This window comes from Dunckerocampus dactyliophorus, chromosome 11 (genome assembly GCF_027744805.1).
Source record: "Dunckerocampus dactyliophorus isolate RoL2022-P2 chromosome 11, RoL_Ddac_1.1, whole genome shotgun sequence".
Classification (NCBI taxonomy): Eukaryota; Metazoa; Chordata; class Actinopteri; order Syngnathiformes; family Syngnathidae; genus Dunckerocampus; species Dunckerocampus dactyliophorus.
In genome coordinates this window covers 28,106,117-28,123,693 of record NC_072829.1, presented here as the reverse complement: position 1 = coordinate 28,123,693, position 17,577 = coordinate 28,106,117, and the positions used below count along the sequence as shown (strand labels likewise).

Here is a 17,577-nt window from a genome sequence, read left to right as displayed (position 1 = left end):
AGGTGTTTGGCATCCACCAGCTCCACCTGTGATGCCCTCCTCGTGGAGGAGTGGAAGAGGACTCCAGGAACAACCTGTGCAGCTCTGATGAATTCCATGCCCAAGAGGATCAAGGCATTGCTATATAACAATGATGCTCACTTTGGGCATGATCACTGTGAGGTGTACGCACTTGTTGCCAGCTATTGAGACAATAATGGCTGTGTCCTGGATAGTAAATCTGTACTCCTATACAAGCTGTACATTGACTAGTCATAATTATATCCAAGAAAGACTATCACCAACCAACTGATGAATCTCCACCAGCCAGCCTCTCCAGCGTGGGGTTGAGGGTGCCAATGAACAGATAATGTCTCAGCTGGATCACAGACAACCAAAGCAGGAGCAACAAGAATAACCTGGACAGAACACACTCACGGAAAGTTTTCTCTGGCGACGACAAAGAAAATGCAGATGAGATTAAAAAAAAAAACAGCTTTTAATTCATCCTCAAAATAATCTGTTTCAAGTTGAACACACCTGGAATTTCAGGTTTGTCCTCTGCAAGTGGCACTTCCTCTGTGGTTGTCTGGGAGTTACGCTGCAGGGACTCGTTTTGCAGAGACTTTGTTTTGCCACAGGAAATCCTTGGGGTCAAAGGTTAAAATACTATATATTTGCGAGTAGTGTGAGAGTATGTAACTTGTTCTGGTCCAAACTTGCATGTTTCATACCCATGTGTGTAGTGATCAGGAAGAGGATATGGTATAAAGGTTCTTGGAAACAGGAAGATAGTCCTGAGCATGTGCACGATGCTGCAGGCAGCGAGGAACAAGAAACTGGCCTGTAGGGAGATGCCTGATTCGTATACAAACTGTAGGGATAAAGTGAAGGTCGTCATCAGTGCGTTATATTCTCTAGTCCGCTCAACGCTCATCTTCCCACTCACCTTCATGATGAGGAAGATTCCCGAGGACGTGTCAAAGGCACCGTTGTAGATGGTGATGATGGTGGAACGATGGGCGCTGAAAAGATTTGCCACCTTCAGGAAGGAAATGTGGAATGGGTAAGTATTTAAAGGAAAAACTGCACTTAAAAAAATATATTAAAAATTCCCATCATCCACAATCCTTATGTGAAACATGAACACGCGTCCTTTTCTGTGCGTTCTAAAGAGAGAAAAACAGATAGCATGTGGGAGCTAACAATGCACATAATGTAATTTGATGATAAAGCCCTCTGGAGGGGAAAAAAAATTGTGAATGATTCTTTGTCTATATGTGCCCTGAGATTGACTGGCGACCAGTCCAGGTATCCCGCCTCTCACCCGAAGTTGCTTTGCTGGGTTAGGCTCCAGCATGCCCCCGTGACCCAAATGAGGGTAAGCATCAGAGAGAATGGATGGGATGGTGGTCTGCAGCGGCGGCTCTCACCAGGCCTGCCATGATTAGTAGTGGCAAACAGCTTTCTATGCTGCTGTTGTTGATGGAAGTAGTTTTTGTTGCTTAAAATGACCAAAATACAAAGTATTACATGTTATTATGAATGTGCGTGTTACTGCATGGTCACAGCATGTACAGTATATAAAATGACAAAACTTTGTTGGAGTGTGTCCCATAACGTGCATTGTTAGCTGCCTCATGCTAGCTGTTCTCTCTGTTCTCTCTTTGGAAAGCACAGAAAAGGGAAAAACGTGTGTTCATGTTCCACGTAAGGATTGTGGACAATGGGCAAAATTCCCCCCAAAAAATGCAGTTTTCCTTTAAAGTAAACATGCTTTTGTTGTGAAAGACACAAACCTGCACACCCACAACATGAAGATTTATATGTGGAAAATGCGCGAGCATATACATGCTCTGCCACTGTCACAAACTCATACGCTACACATGCATACATAGAGGCTAGCATTCGTGTTATTGTAGGAAGGTGGATCTGTTACATGCAACTTCCTGCTTGAACCAACACGTCAACATACCATCATTAAGTCCAATGTCCTCTGGTCTACATGGACTAATGGATCACTGAACGAGCAGTTTTAAGTACACTTAAAACTGCTTATAGACTAATTGTAAAAGTAAGTGAGATAATAAGAATATGACATTGCAGAGCACCTGCAGTACCTGCGTGTTGCTCATGTGCAGCATCATTCCACCCACAGCTATGAAGGAGAGAGCTGGGTAAAGCAGCATGGACGTAGCTGATGGAGGAAGACAACATTCAGGAAAAAGACGATCCTTGCTTGCATGTTGTGTACCGTAAACGCTCCAATTATAGCCGGGGCGGTTTATTTGCCAAAATGACCAAGAAAGAACTCATTGCAAAGTAGAAAAATGGCGTCTGCGAGGTGGAGGGCATTGAGTGCCCGAGTGACCCGAGCAGCTGTTGGCTCCTGGTCGGGTCTCCCAAGGCAAATAGGTCCGAGGTGACAGGCCAGACAAAGAGAGTACAAAGACCCCATGGAAAAACCGAAACGGAGAGCCCACACCTCGCCCGGACGTGGTGCACCAGGGCCTCGCCCTGGAGCCAAACCTGGTGGTCGTGCCTTCACTCATGGGGCACTGGCCGAGCCCAACCCGAAAAGGCCACACGAGATCACCCCCCTGAAGTCCCACCACCTGCAAGAGGGGCTGGACCATGTTCTCCTCTGGAGAGGCAGCGAGCTGGTGTGGGCTTATTAACTTTTGGCTTTTTTTGGGGGGGGGAGCGACAGATCAAAATCGTATTCTTAGTGCGTGTGAATTTCTGACTTATAGGCAATGTATTTCTGTCCCAGTAGGGGGCAACAGTTCTCTTTTCCTCCAACCGGCAGCGACAGATTGTCTATGAAGAACACGGATTGTGGGTTGAGAGAGGAAAATGGCGGCTAAAACTGTCACAGAGCTTGTCTGGCGGTGGATCTGCCCTTAGTAGTGACGTGATCGCGAGAGATAGAGGTGACATGGGTGATGTAGGTGACGTAGACACAAATGCAGTTGGCAATGGCAGCCGAAGTAACGAGCTTGTGGTTAGCGTTGCTGAGCCGTGTGGCGCGACACCGGAGCCTGACACCGGAAGCAGTTCGAGTCGGGTGACTCAGAAACCCGACCCTGATTCTTGTGACGAGTGGCTGCCGTCTGGATCGGTCAGCAGCAGGGATTCATCCCCACATCCAGCAGACCCCACCGTCACGCTGCTTGGCGTGTAGTGGGGGTGTGCTGGGTGTCCTCCCATTGTTAAGTCTTCAACTCTCACCTCAGGCCGAGCTTCGTCCGCATCCCAGGGGAGGACGAGGATATTGAGTCCGAATGGGCCGTATTCTGCATTGCCGGGAGTTTTCCTGCTGGGCCGATTGACTGCCGTTTGTTTGTTTGTTTGTTTATTTATTTATTTATTTATTCATCTATTGGTGCGCCTTGCCTTTGCAACTACGGTAACAAAATTTTCCGGGTAGCTCCCGGCTGTTCGAATAAAAACAAACGACATCAGGAGGTTTCCTACAGCCACAGTTGTTAATTAGAGACTACACTAATTAGAGCCCATGGAGGTCGTTTGCTTTTGTAAACCACACGCGAGAGGAGATTCAGCTGGTAATCCAAAAGAAGCATGAATTGGAGCATTTACGGTATAAGATATACTCAACAGAAAGAGACGAAAATGAACCTGGGGTTGAGAAGGCCAACATCAAGATACCAGAGGTGTGAAGGAATCTGGTGCAACACAACACAAGACGTTATTTCTAACATTGCTCTACACTTGGCTTGAAATGACTTTATTCACTATGTTGTTCTTTCAGCACTCACAGTCCGAAGAGCCGAGCCACTAAGGTGCCAAAGCGGTCAAAGACGAGGCCGATGAGGAGTGTGAGGAAATTATTCAGGAAGGATGCGATGGTGAAGACCAGAGCGAACTGCTATAACTATTTTGCATTATTTTCTGCATGTAAAAGTAATTCTTCTTCGATGCATTTCATTTTTTTTTTTCATATTTTGGGGGTGAGGAACAGATTTTTTGGATTTACATTATTTCCTATGAGAAAAATAGCCTCGGTTTTCATGTGTTTTGGATTTTCCTGGCCTTTTGGAACAAAAGAAAACTGAGGCTCCACTGTATTTTTTTTTTACATTGTCAGACTTCAATTTTGGTCTTTTTTTAAAAAAAAAAAGAAAATTCTGCTGCAGTATATTACGCAGAGAAGAAAGAGGTGGGAACTGTTTTTATATCAGTTCCTCCAACAAAGAATGACGCAAACGAGCATAAAGACTGGCAGAGTCAACGGTGCCAAGTATAACATTTATTTTTAAAAAGTAACAACCAAAGTAGATGAGAGCAACACTATTATTGTAAAGTGCTGTGTTGTATTTTCATATGAAATTGCAATTTAAGCCCAAAAACATGAGCCTGCAATACATTGCAGGCCATCAAGATGGCAGCCCCCGTGTCTTTAAAGCCCCATATTTGGAACAGTGTGGATATTTACAGTAGAAGATGTTTTTAAAGCTTTTTCCACAATCACGCAGATCTCCAGGTCAGAGGTGAGAAAAGGGCAAACTCACCTTGCGCCAGCGAGCCGTCGATGTCTGTGGCGTTGACGCAAAAGGAGGCGAAGAAACCCTGCGTCTTGAGAATGAAAACAAGCGATGGCCAACCGAACATGATGCCCGCAAAACCCAGACTCTCCACCATGCCCGTGACGAAGGTGAGGATGTGTCGCACCTTCAGGCGCTTCTGACAAAGCAACATTGTCCCAGCTTTGTGCACACGGCCCCCTCTCATTAACTGCCAAAACAAAAGTTCCAATAAAAAAAACAACACCAATTGCTTTTCTATGCTGGAGAAGATGTATGTGAAGATGTTGTCCTTCCCCTGCTGGATGCTCTCACACATCCCATCTCCATGACCCTGCCTCACACGCTACCTTTATAATGAACTCCTGCTCACTGCTGACCTGTGATCGTTGCATTCACTCGTCAACTGTTATTGTTTGGACAGACAGAGAAGCAGCTTCATGTATCAGACTAGACATGCACCATACCCAACTATCCATCTAAAACTCTCTTGTTACATAGTTTGACTTTTGCCCTAAAATGCATCTTTAGCTGGCACCTTTCCCGAGCCTTTGGGCTCCTTCGGGTTAGATTCAAACTTCATAAAACAGTCAAATATTTAGTCCTAACCGTAACTTCATAACACAACACTGCATGACTGCAAGCTTGCTTGCTGATGCTGCTGGATTTCATGCGCAATCACTGTTACACGTGTAGGTCTACTTTGAAATAAATTACTACTTTTCAAACGGTGTTTTTTGTTGTTTGCTCATTTCTCGCCACAAACGTATTCTGCATGTAAACCAGCATCGTTGCAGAGATGACAAAGGAATCTGTACATTCAACATTCAACACTATTTTCTTCTGACATGTTTCCCATTTGGGGGTACTTATGGTTAGCTTACCGTGGGGGGAAACCAACTCGGGCATCCAAACACGGTTTCCCCCGCCCTTCCTCGCGCTCATTCAATCACCAGTCAGAACCCAGCCAGGATGCATTCACAGTCTCACAAAAAGCCTTTTAAAAAATGTGCATTTTCCCCACTTTGGTGTTCAAAAAATATCCAAGCATTGCGAAGGATCCAGGATGAGTATGCAAGAGAAACAGAAAAACGTATTCCTAACTAAACAGTTGCATAACACAGGTAACCCAAAGTGCCGTCTGGTGGCCACTTTTTGCTCAGAGCATATTCTGAAAAGGTTCAATGAATTATTCATTCACTGTTTAGCTTACACATACTTACATGCCCTGCTGCACCTTCCGTTTACTCAGGTTCCATTTTGGGATTTCGATGATTCCATTCCTCAGTGTCTTTTCCTGAAATAGACGCTGGTGAATGGAAGAATGTCAGCCTTTTGTAAATTCCATTGACTTCATTCACATGTAGAAGTCCTGAATTGGCTTTGTTCAAAGGGCATTTCTGGCAATAAATGCACTCATGAGGGCCTGATGAGCTGGTTTCTCATTGTTGTGTTGTGTCTTGTCATTTTTCTGCGTGCGTGTGTGACTGCAGTCATCTCTGTCCTACAGGGAGTCGCTTTGGGTAAGTACAACAAAGTATTGCAGTACAGAACAAATCTACTGCTTTGTTTAGCCATCACAGAAGCAAGCAAAGGAATACATTGGCATTGTTCCATTGTTACACTCTCCAAGAACTTCAGCACCTTTGAAGTGAATGTGGTTCTTGCTGAAGGCTCTTCACCGTGTTAGATGGATGCAAACGATGGTGTACGATGTTTTGCTGAAACCTGCTTAACGTCACTAAGCCTGTAGCGTTTTACCTTATTCACACATCACAGGGTGTCTTATCACCATCAAGGTTTGCTCCACAGGACATCATTCTACACGCCACAGGCAGGATTCACCTGAGAAGCAGATGTCGCTGACAACCTGGACTTCCATCCCATCGTTGGTGTAATGTCGAGGGTTTAGATGAGACTCTTATAGGACTCCCCTCCTTATGATGCTTCCACATGTTTTTATGTTTAGTTATACAGTTTTTGGTATTTCCAGTCTACTGCTCACAATAATCACATTTGCTGTTGTACTTTATTGTGGTTTTATAGGTCAGTATTGTAGGGTCCTCAGGGTTCACAAAGGTGCCACGGACTGCGGTTGCCGAGGACTAAATGAGACCAGGTCAAGTTGGACTACCATGAGAAGCAGCAGGGGGAGATCAAAGAGGACCTCTGCTGATCAAAGCTTCCCAAAGACCACAAGAAGGGAACGGAGACCGAGGGAGTCAGACCGTCGTGAGCTGAGCAACTGCTTCGTGTGCCAAGGCTGTCTCCATTCTCGAGGGTGATTTTGGTCTGTTGTTTCAATCAATCACACTGGAAAACATATCGAAGACAGGGAATCTGAAATTGACAGCCACTTGGTGACAATGAAAAGTAAAAATATCCTAAATGTGATAACTTAGTTTGCCGCTTTCAGGACATCATTCAGTCCTTTTTGGGGAAGGAGTCTTGACTTGCTGGTATTTCCTTTCAACTCTTTCGTTCTCACCGGACAAGAAAGTGCAGATTGATTCACATTATTTATTGGTTCAGTTCTAATTTCAGTGAGGTTACAGCAGATGTCCAAATGCCTTCAAGCAACAACGGCGACCTGACAACTCGCGCTGGCTTTGGCTCGCTGGGCTGCAAGGTTTCGACACTGCACAAGGACAGACGCAGGGTGGCTGAAGGACGACAGGATGAGTATTGTCAGAGCAATGTCCACCTGCACGAAGACAGAGGAGTGTCACCGGTGTATGTTTATAATTGTCTTGTCTTGTACAACGTCTGCATGTGCTCACGTATAAAGAATCTCCATGCAGAAGCGTTTCCACCACAGCAAAGCAGGCATACTGCAGTAAAGAGAAGACGGCCGAAAGAGCCATCATGAGGCCAAACAGCTTCCCAAAGTGACATGTTGGGAAACTACACACAACACAGACATAGAGGCTTGTTTTACATCCACTTAGTATTTGGACCTTTGCATTCCATCCATATATTATCCGGATCATACTGTAGCATAGCCGCTTTGTGAGTACGTGTATATATTGATGCAGCTGTGCGTGAGTATCTGCCACACGGCCTCAGGTCTACTCACACCACACTGATGAAGGATGTAAGGCCGCCGTACAGGAAGGCGTAATTGAGCACTTGCATCACGAAGGTGAAGTACTGCAGCTGCAGCACTGGGATGGCTGCACTAATTGAGAACACCATGGCCATCACCGACGTCAGGAAGAAAGACAGAACTGCAGAATTCAGGTCTGCTTCCTGTTCACTCATTCCTAGAAACGCACACGTGAGAAGAAATCCGATTTCAATCCGCTTTGCAGTCTTTGCTTGTACGGTGCAAACAGATGAGGTGGTCACCTGCTACTCTGGGTTTTCTCTTGTGTCTGTCCAGGATGAGACCATTCAAGGGACTACAGAACACATGACACATCTGAGTGAAGGCATAGGCATTGATGTACTGGCTCACTGCGAACACATGGAGGATGAAGGTGAGACGCTTACATGATAAGTGATTTCATATCAGAACGATCGTAAATCTCCAAAACAAGCGGAGCTATCACCAACCAACTGATGAATCTCCACCAGCCAGCCTCTCCAGCGTGGGGTTGAGGGTGCCAATGAACAGATAATGTCTCAGCTGGATCACAGACAACCAAAGCAGGAGCAACAAGAATAACCTGGACAGAACACACTCACGGAAAGTTTTCTCTGGCGACGACAAAGAAAATGCAGATGAGATGAAAACCAGCTTTTAATTCATCCTCAAAATAATCTGTTTGAAGCTGAACACACCTGGAATTTCAGGTTTGTCCTTGGCAGGTGGCTCTTCCTCTGTGGTTGTCTGGGAGGTCACCTGCTGAGACTCCTTTGCCTTTTTTTTCCGACAGGATACCCTTAGGGTCAAAGTTCAAAATGCAGTCACGTGTCAACAGAGTAGGAGGGAAGTGGGTCTACGCCCTGAGAGCGGCACGTGGGCCATTTGCAGCCCGCGGCTGTTTTTTTATTGGCCCACGGCATATTCTAAAAATGTAATTCAGCAAGAAAACAGCAAAAATGGAAAAATCAGTAATAAAGTCTAAATATTTAGAGGAAAAAGTTGTAATTTCAGGAAAGTAATGTAATCACTTGAGGAAAAATAACATTTTAGTCGCATAAAGTTACAATATTAAATATGTAAAAAAAGACGTTATTTATTAAAAAGTTATATTATGAGGAACAACAAAACAATGAATGAATGAAAAAGTTTTAATGTTACAAGAATAAATAGTCATGATTTCGAGTTAAAAACATTTCAGAAAGAAAATTAAAATAGTTGTAAAATGAAAAAAAACAGCAGAAAACAGGGAAAAACAGATGTAAGTGATGAGAATAAAGTCAAAATATCAAGAGAAAAGAGTTAGATTCTAATGAGAAGAAAAGTCGCAATTTTACGAGAATAAACTCCTTATGAGAAAAAAAATAATAAAGTTGAAATATTGAAGATGTTATTTTTTTAAGTCGTAATATGAGACACAAACAAAACAAAATAAAGTTGTCATTTTTGGAAAAGTAGATTATATTATGGGCATAAAGTCCTGTTACCAGAAGAAAATGTACGAAGACTACGAAGAAAGTTGAAATATTTGGAAAATGTAAAAAAACAAAACAATAAAAGCATATCTGCATGTGTTTGTTTACAAAATATCAATCCTTTTATTTTCCAGCGTGTGCCCAAGGGTGGAAAAAGTCAGGACACCCCTGGTCTTCATATTTGCGAGTAGCGTGAGAGATGTACGTTTCGTACCCGTATGTGTAGTCTTCAGGAAGAGGATACGGTATGAAGGTTCTTGGAAACAAGAAGACGGTCCTCAGCACGTGCATGACGCTGCAGGCAGCGAGGAACAAGAAACTGGCCTGAAGGGAGATGCCTGCCTCGTATATGAACTGTAGGGACAAAGTGGAGGTCATCACCAGTGTTTTATATCCTCTAATTTGCTCGGCACTCATCTTCACACACACCTTGATGATGATGAAGACTCCTGAGGACGTGTCAAAGGCACCGTTGTAGATGGTGATGATGGTGGAACGATGGGCGGCGAAAAGATTTGCCACCTTCAGGGAGGACATGTCGAATGGGTAAGTGTTGCACAAGTATTTCAACGTGCTTTTCTTGTGAAAGACACACGTGCACACCTACAACATGAAAATTTAAACGTGCGCGCTCTGCCTCTATCACAAGCTCACATGCTGCAAGATTAGCATTCATATTATGTTAGGAATGTGGTTCTGCTACATGCAACTTCCTACTTGAACCGACACGTCAACGTACCATCATTAAGTCCAATATCAGCTGGTCTACATGGATGAAGGAATGAATCACTGAACGAACACATACAGTACACTCGCATAACTGCCTTGAAGTGACGTAGAGGCGAGCATTCGTGTTATTGTAGGAAGGTGGATCTGTTACATGCAACTTCCTGCTTGAACCAACACGTCAACATACCATCATTAAATCCAATGTCCTCTGGTCTACATGGACTAATGGATCACTGAACGAGCACATAAGTACACTTAAAACTGCTTATAGACTAATTGTAAAAGTAAATGAGATAATAAGAATGTTCATCTGCAGAGCACCAGCAGTACCTGCGTGTTGCTGATGAGCAGCATCATTCCACCCACAGCTATGAAGGAGAGAGCTGGGTAAAGCAGCGTGGACATAACTGATGGAGGAAGACAACATTTAGGAAAAAGAAGATCCTTGCTTGCATGTTGTGTACCGTAAACGCTCCAATTATAGCCGGGGCGGTTTATTTGCCAAAATGACCAAGAAAGAACTCATCGCAAAGTAGAAAAATGGCGTCTGCGAGGCCCACCAGGAGGTATAGGAAGTCTGCATCAACAGTAAGCCCCATCCATTTGTCTTTTACAGTTTTCAGCATGTAAAACTTTCATGTGAAATTATTATTTGCAAAATTAATTTTTTGTGAAGATTTTGGAACAGATGAATGAGATTGACATTGTTTGTTATGGGAAAAATTACGTATGGTTTTTGTACATTTCTGTTTTCATCGTACCCTTTGGAACAAATTCATGACGAAAACTGAGGTTTCACTGTACATTTTTTTACTTGGATAATCATTTGGAGTGTATGAGAAAGTGGAAAACGTAGTTCTCTTTGACCACATGGCCATTTATTAAGAGGTATATCGCACAACTTCCTCTGCAAATCACCACCGTATCGTGGTGGAGGGCTTTGAGTGTCCGAGTGACCCAAGCAGCTGTTGGCTCCTGGTCGGGTCTCCCAAGGCAAATAGGTCCGAGGTGACAGGCCAGACAAAGAGAGTACAAAGACCCCATGGAAAAACCGAAGCGGAGAGCCCACACCTCGCCCGGACGTGGTGCACCAGGGCCTCACCCTGGAGCCAAACCTGGTGGTCGTGCCTTCACTCATGGGGCACTGGCCGAGCCCAACCCGAAAAGGCCACACGAGATCTCCCCCCTGAAGTCCCACAACCTGCAAGAGGGGCTGGACCATGTTCTCCTCTGGAGAGGCGGCGAGCTAGTGTGGGCTTATTAACTTTTGGCTTTTTTTTTGGGGGGGGGGGGCAACAGATCAAAGTCGTATTCATCTTGCGTGTGAATTTCTGACTTATAGGCAATGTATTTCTGTCCCAGTAGGGGGCAACAGTTCTCTTTTCCTCCAACCGGCAGCGACAGATTGTCTATGAAGAAGACGGATTGTGGGTTGAGAGAGGAAAATGGCGGCTAAAACTGTCACAGAGCTTGTCTGGCGGTGGATCTGCCTTTAGTAGTGACGTGATCGCGAGAGATAGAGGTGACATGGATGATGTAGGTGACGTAGACATAAATGCAGTTGGCAATGGCAGCCGAAGTAACGAGCTTGTGGTTAGCGTTGCTGAGCCGTGTGGCGCGACACTGGAGCCTGACACCGGAAGCAGTTCGAGTCGGGTGACTCAGAAACCCGACCCTGATTCTTGTGACGAGTGGCTGCCGTCTGGATCGGTCAGCAGCAGGGATTCATCCCCACATCCAGCAGACCCCACCGTCACGCTGCTTGGCGTGTAGTGGGGGTGTGCTGGGTGTCCTCCCATTGTTAAGTCTTCAACTCTCACCTCAGGCCGAGCTTCGGCCGCATCCCAGGGGAGGACGAGGATATTGAGTCCGAATGGGCCGTATTCTGCATTGCCGGGAGTTTTCCCGCTGGGCCGATTGACTGCCGTTTGTTTGTTTGTTTGTTTATTTATTTATTTATTCATCTATTGCTGCGCCTTGCCTTTGCAACTACGGTAACAAAATTTTCCGGGTAGCTCCCGGCTGTTCGAATAAAAACAAACGACATCAGGAGGTTTCCTACAGCCACAGTTGTTAATTAGAGACTACACTAATTAGAGCCCATGGAGGTCGTTTGCTTTTGTAAACCACACGCGAGAGGAGATTCAGCTGGTAATCCAAAAGAAGCATGAATTGGAGCATTTACGGTATAAGATATACTCAACAGAAAGAGACGAAAATGAACCTGGGGTTGAGAAGGCCAACATCAAGATACCAGAGGTGTGAAGGAATCTGGTGCAACACAACACAAGACGTTATTTCTAACATTTCTCTACACTTGGCTTGAAATGACTTTATTCACTATGTTGTTCTTTCAGCACTCACAGTCCGAAGAGCCGAGCCACTAAGGTGCCAAAGCGGTCAAAGATGAGGCCGTTGAGGAGTGTGAGGAAATTATTCAGGAAGGATGCGATGGTGAAGACCAGAGCGAACTGCTCATCCTGTCCGGTGCAATCTGACACACACACACACACACACACACACACAAGAAAAACTATTTTTTTACTAATATTGCATAAAATGCATGGCAAAATGTTTTGACAGTGATACACATTGCTCCTCCAATGTCCAAATAAATACATTTATTTTTTTACAAAGATGTGATTTATTGTCCACGAAAAATTTGAAGAAGTTATTATTATCCAGTATGAAATATAAAGATAAAATTATTATTTAAAACACATTTTCAGTTGCTGCTAAAACTCAGCATCTGCAAAGGCTGAGTAGTTTGACTTTTATTTTAGTTTTATTGTGTGTTTTTAAAAAAATACACAGTCAAACACCCCAATTTTCATATTATTCGGTTTTCAACAAAATACATTTTTTTTTTGCACAGTTTTGTTTTTCTTTATTGAGCGTGACTGCAAAATAACCTGTCATGGGCCCAAAGAAAGTTGTGACGGCCAGCAATTATTGTATTGTATTGTATTTCTTACAACTTACAACTTCTCAAAAAAGCTCCCCCTGTAAGTACAGCAGTTAAAGTGTGGAATGAAGAAACTGATCAAGTACTTCAGGACTGCTTTGGCTGCACAAACTGGGATGTGTTTAAAACTGCAGCGGGGAGGGAAGATTGTACTGTTGATTTGGATGAATATGCTTCTGCTGTTACTGGCTACATTAGCACATGTATAGAGACTGTTACCACCACCAAGTATTACAGAAAATACCCTAACCAAAAACAGTGGATGAACTGTGATGTAAGGGCTAAGCTACGTGCTCGTTCGACTGCATTTGTCATGGGCACCGCTGATGACTACAAAAAGGCCAGATATGACCTGAGGAGGTCCATACGAGAGGCCAAAAGACAGTACAGACAGAAGCTGGAGGGCTACTATTCCACCTCAGACCCTCGGCGCATGTGGGCGGGGCTCCAGCACATCACAGACTATCGACAGCAGAGTAGCGTAGCCACGTCCAGCCAAACCACACTTCCAGATGAGCTGAACGAGTTCTATGCCCGCTTTGACACCCAAACTCCTGATGAGCAGAGAGGGTGGCTGAACCTGGGGAGCACACAGGACGCACCTCTCATGGTGACATCAGCTGATGTGCGCAGGGTTCTAAACAAAACAAACCCACGAAAAGCAGCAGGCCCAGACAACATCTCAGGACGTGCACTTCGGGTTTGCTCATCAGAGCTAGCTGATGTGCTTGCTGACATATTTAACCTGTCGCTTGCACAAGCATCTGTACCGACCTGCTTTAAGTCCACCACCATAGTGCCCGTACCCAAGAAGAGCAACGTGACCTGCTTGAATGACTATCGCCCTATAGCACTCACTCCTATTGTTATGAAGTGCTTTGAAAGAATAGTCATGACCCACATCAAAAAGAGCATCCCGGCGGCAACTGTGGACCCTCTACAGTTTGCATATCGCCAGAACCGGTCCACGGATGATGCAGTCAACACTGCCATCCACACAGCCCTTTCTCACCTACAGGGCCAGGACACATACGTCAGAATGCTATTTATAGACTATAGCTCTGCTTTTAATACAGTCAGCCCCCACAAACTCACAAATAAGCTCCTCACACTTGGCCTGTCTCCCTCCCTCTGTAACTGGGTGTTTAACTTTCTAACAGGCAGGCCCCAGTCAGTCAGAGTCCACAACCGCACATCCAGCTCAAGAATTGTGAGCACTGGGACCCCACAGGGGTGTGTGCTGAGTCCGCTCCTCTACACGCTCTTCACCTACGATTGCGTGGCCTCCCAGAACAACACCAGCATCATTAAATTTGCGGATGACACTACAGTCATCGGACTGATCACTGGTGGTGTTGAAACATCATACAGAAGAGAGGTGGCGGACCTCATAGCTTGGTGTCGTGATAACAATCTCCTTCTCAATACAGATAAGACTAAAGAGATGATCATCGACCCAAGAACAAGGGAAAAGGAGCCGCATAGACCCCTGTTTATTGGTGAGACTGAGGTGGAGAGGGTGAAAACCTTCAAGTTCCTTGGCACACACATCAGCGAGGACCTCACCTGGTCTCACAACACCCAACAAATTCTGAAGAAGTCCCAAAGGAGACTGTACTTCCTGAGAAGACTGAGGAAATTTGGCATGTCCACCACAATCCTGAGTTGCTTCTACAGATGCACTATCGAAAGTGTCCTTACCGCCTCCATCACTGTTTGGTACGGTAACTGTACAACACGTGATAGGAAGGCACTCCAGCGGGTGATCAAGACCTCACAGAACATTGTTGGGGCAGCCGTCCACTCACTGCAAGACATTTATAAATCTAGAGTCCTACGAAGAACACACAACCTCATCAAGGACAGCACACATCCACAACACTCATTATTCACACTCCTACCGTCAGGCAGACGCTACAGGAGTTTGAAGTCCAGGACCACAAGGCTGGCAAACAGCTTTTACCCACAGGCCATCAGGCTTCTCAATGAAGCACTCACACACGCCGCACGCAACACACACTCATAGCACTTTATTTATTTATTTATTTATTTGTATTATTTACTTGTATTAATGTCTCTTCTGTTGTTGTTGCTTAAATTCTTGGTATTTATGTATATGTGTTTATGTTTCTTATGTTCTTATTCTTTCTTGTGTTTTCCTTCTTTTCTTGGGAGAATGAACAGGATAAGATTTTCATTGCATGGTATAACTGCTGTTTTACCATGCACATGACAATAAAACTCTCTTGAATCTCTTGAATTGTATTGTATTTGTACTTTATTTATCCCACAGCGGGGAAATTTACTTGTTACAGCAGCAAGCAAGATACGCAAGTAAAGAGTACAGTGTAAAGAAATGCATATTGACTACAACATGGTTCAGGTGGTGCAGGTGTTATAAAGCCTGACAGCGGTCGGTATGAAGGACCTGCGGAACCTCTCCTTCTTACACCGTGGGTGTAACAGTCTGCTGCTGAAGGAGCTGCCCAGGGAAACAACAGTATCATGTAGCGGGTGATTGGTGTTGTCCATGATGGATGTCAGCTTAGCCAACATCCTTCTGTCCCCCACTTCCTCCACGGAGTCCAGAGGACCGTCCAGGACAGAGCTCGCTCTCCTGATCAGCCTATTGATCCTGCTCCTGTCCCTGTCCGTGCTGCCCCCTCTCCAGCAGCCCACAGCATAGAAGATGGCTGAGGCCACCACAGAGTCATAAAAGAGTCCTGCACACACCAAAGGACCTCAGTCTCCTCAGCAGGTGGAGGCGACTCTGGCCCTTCTTGTAGAGGGCGTGGGTGTTGACGGACCAGTCCAGTTTGTTGTTAAGGTGAACACCCAGGAATTTGTAGCTGTCTACCAACTCTATGTCCGCTCCCTGGATGTTCACCGGTGTGAAGTGAGATGTTTTCCTCTGGAAGTTAATGATCATCTCCTTTGTCTTGCTGGTGTTGAGTTGCAGCTGGTTAAGCTCACTCCAGCTGACAAAGTCCCTGATGACCGTCCTGTATTCCAGATCATTCCCCTCTGAAACACAACCAACGATGGCTGTGTCGTCGGAGAACTTCTGGATGTGACACTGTGTGGAGTTGTGTGTGAAGTCCGAGGTGAAGAGGAAAGGGGAAAGTACCGTACCCTGAGGGGCACGGTGCTCCCCTCTACACAATTAGATGAAGAAGGTGAGAAACACGATTGAATTCGACCTCGCCAGGAAGGGAAGTCTGCATCAATAAGTTCCATCCATTTGTCATTTATAACTATTTTGCATTATTTTCTGCATGTAAAAGTAATTATTTGCGATGCATTTCATTTTTTTTTTCATATTTTGGGGGTCAGGAACAGATTTTTTGGATTTACATTATTTCCTATGAGAAAAATAGCCTCGGTTTTCATGTGTTTTGGATTTTCCTGGCCTTTTGGAACAAAAGAAAACTGAGGCTCCACTGTATTTTTTTTTTACATTGTCAGACTTCAATTTTGGTCTTTTAAAAAAAGAAAAAGAAAATTCTGCTGCAGTATATTACGCAGAGAAGAAAGAGGTGGGAACTGTTTTTATATCAGTTCCTCCAACAAAGAATGACGCAAAAGAGCATAAAGACTGGCAGAGTCAACGGTGCCAAGTATAACATTTATTTTTAAAAAGTAACAACCAAAGTAGATGAGAGCAACACTATTATTGTAAAGTGCTGTGTTGTATTTTCATATGAAATTGCAATTTAAGCCCAAAAACATGAGCCTGCAATACATTGCAGGCCATCAAGATGGCAGCCCCCGTGTCTTTAAAGCCCCATATTTGGAACAGTGTGGATATTTACAGTAGAAGATGTTTTTAAAGCTTTTTCCACAATCACGCAGATCTCCAGGTCAGAGGTGAGAAAAGGGCAAACTCACCTTGCGCCAGCGAGCCGTCGATGTCTGTGGCGTTGACGCAAAAGGAGGCGAAGAAACCCTGCGTCTTGAGAATGAAAACAAGCGATGGCCAACCGAACATGATGCCCGCAAAACCCAGACTCTCCACCATGCCCGTGACGAAGGTGAGGATGTGTCGCACCTTCAGGCGCTTCTGACAAAGCAACATTGTCCCAGCTTTGTGCACACGGCCCCCTCTCATTAACTGCCAAAACAAAAGTTCCAATAAAAAAAACAACACCAATTGCTTTTCTATGCTGGAGAAGATGTATGTGAAGATGTTGTCCTTCCCCTGCTGGATGCTCTCACACATCCCATCTCCATGACCCTGCCTCACACGCTACCTTTATAATGAACTCCTGCTCACTGCTGACCTGTGATCGTTGCATTCACTCGTCAACTGTTATTGTTTGGACAGACAGAGAAGCAGCTTCATGTATCAGACTAGACATGCACCATACCCAACTATCCATCTAAAACTCTCTTGTTACATAGTTTGACTTTTGCCCTAAAATGCATCTTTAGCTGGCACCTTTCCCGAGCCTTTGGGCTCCTTCGGGTTAGATTCAAACTTCATAAAACAGTCAAATATTTAGTCCTAACCGTAACTTCATAACACAACACTGCATGACTGCAAGCTTGCTTGCTGATGCTGCTGGATTTCATGCGCAATCACTGTTACACGTGTAGGTCTACTTTGAAATAAATTACTACTTTTCAAACGGTGTTTTTTGTTGTTTGCTCATTTCTCGCCACAAACGTATTCTGCATGTAAACCAGCATCGTTGCAGAGATGACAAAGGAATCTGTACGTTCAACATTCAACACTATTTTCTTCTGACATGTTTCCCATTTGGGGGTACTTATGGTTAGCTTACCGTGGGGGGAAACCAA

General features: G+C 44.7%; 1 protein-coding gene and 1 long non-coding RNA gene across 4 annotated transcripts; one reads left to right on the top strand and one right to left on the bottom strand.

Moving 5' to 3' along the window:
* Nucleotides 1-2,368: 2,368 nt before the first annotated feature.
* Nucleotides 2,369-5,672, top strand: LOC129189474 (uncharacterized). The gene is made up of 3 exons (XR_008572805.1): nucleotides 2,369-3,653; nucleotides 3,752-3,848; nucleotides 4,476-5,672. It is a non-coding gene; the product is annotated as an uncharacterized LOC129189474 (long non-coding RNA).
* Nucleotides 5,673-7,037: 1,365 nt separating this feature from the next.
* Nucleotides 7,038-16,852, bottom strand: LOC129189465 (equilibrative nucleobase transporter 1-like). 3 transcript variants are annotated; one of them, XM_054791134.1, is made up of 12 exons: nucleotides 16,666-16,852; nucleotides 12,177-12,306; nucleotides 12,037-12,083; nucleotides 10,143-10,219; nucleotides 9,513-9,605; nucleotides 9,298-9,437; nucleotides 8,307-8,407; nucleotides 8,079-8,222; nucleotides 7,872-7,979; nucleotides 7,600-7,786; nucleotides 7,304-7,427; nucleotides 7,038-7,227 (listed from the first exon to the last, which is right to left on the bottom strand). In XM_054791134.1, exons 1-12 carry the CDS (start codon nucleotides 16,850-16,852, stop codon nucleotides 7,096-7,098), a joined length of 1,470 nt encoding a protein of 489 aa, XP_054647109.1. In that variant the 3' UTR covers nucleotides 7,038-7,095. The 3 variants fall into 3 exon arrangements, with proteins under 3 accessions (XP_054647109.1, XP_054647110.1, XP_054647111.1); XM_054791136.1 differs by having other exon boundaries at nucleotides 7,061-7,227; nucleotides 7,304-7,354; XM_054791135.1 differs by lacking the exon at nucleotides 7,304-7,427 and having other exon boundaries at nucleotides 7,039-7,186.
* Between the last annotated feature and the right edge of the window lie 725 nt (nucleotides 16,853-17,577).